Source organism: Gymnoscopelus braueri (assembly GCF_963280865.1).
Source record: "Gymnoscopelus braueri genome assembly, chromosome: 21".
Taxonomy (NCBI): Eukaryota; Metazoa; Chordata; class Actinopteri; order Myctophiformes; family Myctophidae; genus Gymnoscopelus; species Gymnoscopelus braueri.
The window spans coordinates 8,744,041-8,751,681 of record NC_137623.1 but is presented as its reverse complement, the minus strand read 5'-3'; the positions used below and the strand labels follow the sequence as shown (position 1 = coordinate 8,751,681).

Here is a 7,641-nt window from a genome sequence, read left to right as displayed (position 1 = left end):
ATGGAGGAAGTGGCCTTTAGCTTCAGTACATCCAGTACACCAGCTATTCTGATGTATGTCAGCTCCAATACCCAGGACTATCTGGCTGTGGTGTTAAGAGAAAATGGTATGTTATGCGCACGCACGCATGCACGTGCACACGCACGCACACACGCGCGCACACGCACGTGCACACGCACGCATGCACGCACGCACGCACACACACTAATTAACTCTCTCTGACTTTTCCTTCCTCAGGGTCGTTACAGGTGAACTATGACCTGGGAGGCCTGAAGGAGCCCTTCACTATTGATGTGGACCAGCGTAACCATGCCAACGGACAAACACACAGCTTCAATATGACTAGAGTCAATAGAAGCATCACCATCCAGGTACACGACCCACAGAGACACACACACACACACACACACACACACACACACACACACACACACACACACACACACACACACACACACACACACACACACACGCACGCACACACGCACGCACACGGACGTGCACACACAATTCACAAATGTCCAACCTTTCAGAATCAGGCTCAGCTTTCATTTAACAAGACACTGCAGCAATTTTACATTTCTGTGCTGTCACATAAACCTTGTATGTCCAAAACGGTAATTTTTTTATATTATATTGACATTTTAAAATTGGCGATCTACAAGCTCACAATGTGTCTCATCGTGATACGTTGTGAACTTTTACATCTGCTATTTTCACAACACACACACACACACACTATGTGCAGTGCAACGTGTTGTGAGCTTCTAGAACTGCTATTTTCACACAAAAAAAACAAAAGCTTTTTCAAGTACAAATTTGAGAGAGCAACTTTCACTTGTAGTTGAGTAGTATTTGACAAGGAGTATCTACACTTTGACTTAAGTCCTGGGGTTGAGTCCACCACTGTCCATATGTTTGCCGTGTAAAGTCCTGACATCACCAACTAATACGTGCAAAGGAAGACAGGACTATACTGTAGGTAGTTTCACAGACAAACCTTCAACCATATCGGTTTAAAATCTGTACGACGAATCGGGATCGGGATAATCCAGTATGAACCAATCGCCAAGGAGTCCAACTTTGGCCACGCCCCCATCTCAGAAAACGGCTGCACTGAGAGGGCTTTCAGACTGAATAATGGAGTGAAACGAAATGAAAATTCAGGCTGAGTGTCAGGCTAGACTTGTGTATCTCAAGAGAGAATACAGAACGATCAAACCATTGAAAACACAAACATACATACACACTGCAATACAAGTTTGAACTTTGCAATGCCTGGGTGCCATACGTAATTTGTATCTACGGTCGTTTAAAACGTTTCTTGACGCAAGCGTCTGACACTTTCTGTCAGTTGAATCTCTAATTCCTGGTTGTTCATGTCCAACACATGACAATACTGTCCTCTCTTAATTAACTGTATAATGTGACATACATTTTCAAGCCACATAGGGGAGTCATGGAGCTGGTTCCGATTTGTCATTGCCTTTGATTTATTTAATGCAGTGTTTCTCAGAGTGGGGACCAAGCCGGGGACCCCCTGGGGTCCTTGAGGGGGTTCCAGGGGGTCCACAGCAAAATTTGTTATTATAGCATCTAAATCAGTTTAACCACTTTAACCCTATAGGCTTATTTGCATTGCATCGGTTCGCGTTGTGAGCTAGATCTGCTATTTTCATAAAATCTTGAACAAAATGTTAAAAACAAACGAATATAAGAATATTAACATTTAAACAACACAAATGTAGTTTTGGGGCTCCCTGGCACAAAACTATTTCAAAAATTCAAAAATATTGACCATCTGTATCTCCATCTACTGTATTCTACCCCCCCCTCTCTCTCTCTCTCTCTCTCTCTCTCTCTCTCTCTCTCTCTCTCTAGTTGGATCATTATCCTCCAGTCATCTATTCTCTCCCAGACTCCTCAGACTCACAGTTCAACCTGGTCAAGACTCTGTTCCTGGGGAGAGTGTTTGGTGAGTGACAGCTTCACAGCCTTTAAGTGAGTGTTCCACCTGAGCACTCACACAGACCCGAAGAAGAACTGAAACGTTTTGCTGTTGTAGTTGTGTTGTAGATAAACAAAGTAACAAAAGGATGATGTCATGCGCCCCCAACTCTTGACCCCCCCCCGCCCCAAAGCCCCCCTCCCCGCTTTTTGATAAGGAGGGGTTAGTTGAACCTTATTTCAAGCACATTTAAATTTGAAGGAGATGATTTAAAGGGATACTTCACTCTCGGGCCGGGGACACATTTAAAAAAAATATTAAAAATAAATGAAAAAATGTATGGAAAATTCATGGCCCCCTCACGCATTAGTAGGACACTCTAATGCGTGAGGGGGCCATGAATTTTCCATAACTTTTTTCATTTATTTTTAATATATTTTTTAAATGTGTCCCCGGCCCTAAAGTGAAGTATCCCTTTAAGTACATTTATGGCACAGAAATGCAATTTTCATCCAACCATATTTCAATGAATGAGGTGAGCTATTATGTATATAACAACAGAGTAAAAGTAATTACCCCTTGGTGGTGATTGATCATTAATCAACACTGCATCACATCATAGTTTGTTCAGGTGTGAAAGAGTCTGTTTAAGAAGGATCCCTCCTGGCCAAAGTAGAAAATAAAGGCTTTTCAGATGTTTCTGTTTCATGTAGGCTAGAGGTGAATTATTCTGTCTAACAGGACTACATCAGATTGATGGAGACACATTCCGAATGTTGTGGTGATATATTTTACCTTTATGGATACAATAGAGAAATTATATTATATATTCGTGCCTAACCTATCCTTTTGTCTGTTAACAAAGTCCTCAAAAAGTCCTCAATGGCCTACAGTAGACTCTACTGTATAGAGCAGGTTAGATGAAGCTCACCCATCTATTAGAGATGGGCTTGTAATGATGGATACTGTCCACCAGAGGACAGCTGCATCCATCCCTGAGTGAGTGCCTGCGTGCATGGATCAGTTTACACCTCTCTGCTGCAATACGCTACATAACTGAGTGTCGGAGAGCTTAAGAGTGTGTGTGTGTGTGTGTGTGTGTGTGTGTGTGTGTGTGTGTGTGTGTGTGTGTGTGTGTGTGTGTGTGTGTGTGTGTGTGTGTGTGTGTGTGTGTGCGACACATTTGGAAACACCAGCAAATCAATTAACCCTGGCACTGCCATCAGAGTCACTCCCCATGAGTGTGAACTGTGGTGGGTGAGTTCATAGGCTTCCTCACTCTCTTCGTCCATTATTGGTCAACTGATCGAGGAGAACAACCGGACGGACGGACGGACAGACAGACAGACAGATAGACATAAAGGACAGAGGTTTCCTAATTTTATAGATATTTTACTGTTTCTGTCCTTCTGTTCTTCTATTCTGTTCTGTTCTGCTCTACTGTTTCTATTCTTTTGTCATTCTGGGTTCTGTTCTCCTCTGTCCTTTATATAAAGTACGGAGGTGTCAGTGAGGTAGAAGTAATGGCTGACTTCACCTCCCAGCAACAAGTATTGACTCCTGCACAGATGGTGCACACGCACGCACGTGCGCACACACAAACACACACAACAAATCACACAGACCACACATCTCTCTCTCTCTCTCTCTCTCTCTCTCTCTCTCTCTCTCTCTCTCTCTCTCTCTCTCCCTCTCTTTCTCTCTCTCTCTCTCTCTCTCTCTCTCTCTCTCTCTCTCTCTCTCTCTCTCTCTCTCTCTCTCTCAGGCACACACATTCACACACTTGTGTACACAAAGAGAGAGTACAAAGGAGCCATCCATCTTCAGCCTAACAGAGCGTACTTGTTTGAAGGACGTTGAGGTCAAACTAAGTCACCGCACCTGGCCGTGTGCATTCATCACGTACTGTAACCTACATTCCATTACACAACATGAACACTGGATTGGAGGATAGCATTTAGCACACTCTCCTATCCAGAGTAACTCAAACAAAGTCGCATCTATCCAAATAACCTAACTTGCATCTATCTAAACATAATTAGCATAGGTAGCATATATATAAATAACATAACTAGTATCATGTAGATTGATAACATTACTAACATCTACCTTGGATTTAACTAAATAACAGAAATAGCATCTATATCTAAATAATATACGTAATTGCTAAATAACAACTGACATCTATCTAAATAGCAACATTTGCATCTATAGTATAAAACCTCATAACTAACATTCATCTACATACAGTAGAATAACCAGCATCTATCTAATTAACGTAACTAGCATCAGTCCAAATAACATATCCAAACAGATAGAAAAGCAACAAAAAACTAATATAACTTTGAAAGCAAGAGAGAGAGAGAGAGAGAGAGAGAGAGAGAGAGAGAGAGAGAGAGAGAGAGAGAGGAGAGAGAGAGAGAGAGAGAGAGGAGAGAGAGAGAGAGAGAGAGAGAGAGAGAGAGAGAGAGAGAGAGAGAGAGAGAGAGAGAGAGAGACAGAGGGGGGGGGGGGGGATGGGGGGGTGCACAGACAAAGAACAGAGGAAACAAAGGAGACACGATGTAGGCAGACATCTAATTGATGTGCATCTCAGCTGATCTGTTCCAGAGAGGCTTACAGTAAAGACAGCACAGCCAGCATATTCTCTATTTACACCACACACACACACGCACACACACACACACACAGCTGGAATGAGGTGATTTGGTTAAACTGAGACCGGAATACATAGGCATTGATATACAGTATACATCATGGCCTGGAATAGATGGCCATTAAACTTAAAACCAATACGTTACGAGCGGAGTCCCTCAGGGCTGCATACGTCTTCTCAGAAAATATATCAGATCGACATAAATGCAAATTAATCACACACAATAAACGCTCCCAGTGTGCAAAGTGAGGCGCACAACGCAAAGGGTTGCTATTTAGACTTTAACATAATCATGGGTGTGTTTTGGGCATAACATCATGGTAAGTTTTGCAATGAACTTGTCTGATCACCTCTGTGGAAGGTCATAAAAAAGGACTGCTATGGTCTTTAATGACACTCTGCAGGTTAAAACATTGGCGCGTTCATGCTCAGGCATTTTGTAGTCTGTCTGGGACTTTCCAAGATATTCTATAAATGTTTACTGTTGTCTAATAATGGGCTGATTTAATTGCGATTCTCAGAATTTTACCTACTTCTTAGAAAGAATACTAAATAACGCACTTAAAATAAATGGATATCCATTACGTGGCCTTGTTTAACTCACAACTTTTATAGCGAGGCTTCAGCATTTAGGGCACCCTAATGGTCAGCAGCGGCCCTGGATCAATGTTTAGTATTGATCATAAAACATTGGGATGAATCAGCAGTAACTACGTGCTGCTGTAATCACCACAGCACTCTGATCCCATTGAGAGCCCATGTAGACTGATTTGATGGTATTACGGCCTGATTGACTCAGTGGTGTGTGTGTGTGTGTGTGTGTGTGTGTGTGTGTGTGTGTGTGTGTGTGTGTGTGTGTGTGTGTGTGTGTGTGTGTGTGTGTGTGTGTGTGTGTGTGTGTGTGTGTGTGTGTGTGTGTGTGTGTGTGTGTGTGTGTGTGTGTGTCAGTACCGTGGATGGTGGATGAGCAGTGGTGTAAAGTAACTATGTGTAAGTACATTTACTCAAGTACTGTACTGAAGTACAATTTTCAGGTAGTTTTACTTTACTGGAGTATTTCCAAATGTCAGTACTTTTTACTTCTACTCCACTACATCTCAAAGGCAAAGTACTTTTACTCAAGTTAATTTTTGAATTCATGGACTTTTGCTTGTAACAGAGGATTTTTACATTGCAGTATTGATACTTTTACTGAAGCTAAAAACGTGAGTACTTTTTCCACCACAGTGGATGAGTCATACGTCAGCTGAGAAGCAGCCACACTCCGGCCTCTCAGCGTGTGCGTGCGGGCGTGATTAATCTACACCAGAAGATTCTTGCATTTGGCCTCGTCTCTGTGACTGTCTGTGTTTCTGTCCGCAGCTAATCTCTCATGCTATTAGTCTGATCATTTTGGACGCTGCCATCAGGCCAAGGACCTCAATTCCACAATCTTTTCAAATCGACCAATCATCCGTCCCGGCTATGGGATATGTGTCCCGTGAGGCTATGGACCGCAACTAGCCATTCAAGCTCCTGTCCATCTGGCTTATGACCTTAAAGGGACAGGACACTTTGGTAGAGGTTTATTTATGTAGAGGCAATTCTTTCTTATTTCTTGTACACCTTTGGAGTTACCTCGTGGCAAGTTAACTACACAAGCCAGACCTCTACCAAAGTGGTCTAGCCCTTTATATGTTAATAATTAAAACAAATCATTATGGAACATCAGAGGTACATTTTTGTATAGTAATTATTTCAAGTCAATTTGATTATATTTCAATGAAACAAATACTTTCTTGACTGACTTTCTTGGGTTCCAGGGTACAGAGAAACCCCTCCTAGGACCTCTGGGGGACTTTGAAAACCACAGTGTTAGACAGTGTGCCTGAAGGAAAGAACCAGAGCCAGAGATAGAGAGATAAAGAGAAGGGTCATACAGATACTAGACCATTAGACAGGTGGCTTGCAGCCAACTGCTTTCCAATGCACATGAAGTCATTTCACCTTTTCAGATGTAATGACATCATTTGGAGCCATAGTGATGTCGCATTGCAGCCACAAGTCTTTTATCAGTCCAGTTATAAAAAAGGACTTTCTTCTCCTTTAAGGCATAGCTTGAATGACATGGATGACAAGAGACAGTTCCACCTCTCTAGATGCATTCAAATACGCACGCACGCACGCGCACACGCACACGCGCGCACACGCACACGCGCACGCACACGCACACGCACACACACACGCAAACACACACACACACACACACACACACACACACACACACACACACACACACACACACACACACACACACACACACACACACACACACACACACACACACACCAACCTGTCAATCCCCCTGAGTTGAGTTAAAAGGTAGAAGTGGAAAGCAGTGTGAGTAACAGTGTGGACTGAGAAGGAGAAACAAGTGCACTTCCCAGAATTCAGCAGCACACTCAGCCTCAAAAAACGAAAGTTGTTAAAAGTGAGATAAGGTGGCACTCAATAACAATTTGGTTTTGCAAACATGCATGGATGGAAGGTTGTTAGCCTATAACTCTTGAACGTACAATAAAAAATTATCCCCCTGGGTTCCTTGACGATGTGCCAGATTACATTTTCTGCATAGTGTGTTTCCCGTTCTAAGTGGCTGTGACCCAAGGTTTGCAAGCCCTGGGTAGGCAACCCGGCCTGGTGGAGACCACAAAAACACCCGGCCTTGAAACATATCTCAAGTTTTCATAATCATCTAACTCAAGGAAATCAACACAAATAGAATACATTTTACTAACAGATACCTCACATATATCATCATATTTAGAGCAATAAAACAAAAACATTTTTAATTAAGTTCACAAAACAGACAGTATCTCTCTTCCTCATGAGTGGCATTAAACCTGCCAGTCTCTAGAGCTAACGGTAATGTTCCTGACCGTATTTGTGCACAGAAAGATTATATTAAACTATACTCTTCCCTGCACAATGCACATGTCTTTTATGAGACAATAAGTTCGCAATTAAGGTTTATACATATCACTGCACCATGTTTCTT

The 7,641-nt window shown here is 42.4% G+C and overlaps 1 protein-coding gene across 1 annotated transcript in view; it reads left to right on the top strand.

Annotated features, from left to right (window-relative positions):
* Positions 1-7,641, top strand: part of LOC308077605 (contactin-associated protein-like 2) — a gene marked incomplete at its 5' end in the record, with an annotated part of 23,325 nt that continues 15,684 nt past the window's right edge. Inside the window, 3 exons of the mRNA XM_080418350.1 lie at positions 1-106; positions 238-371; positions 1,882-1,975. Coding sequence (XP_080274476.1) covers positions 1-106; positions 238-371; positions 1,882-1,975 — 334 coding nt within the window. The remainder of the gene's footprint in view (positions 107-237; positions 372-1,881; positions 1,976-7,641) is intronic.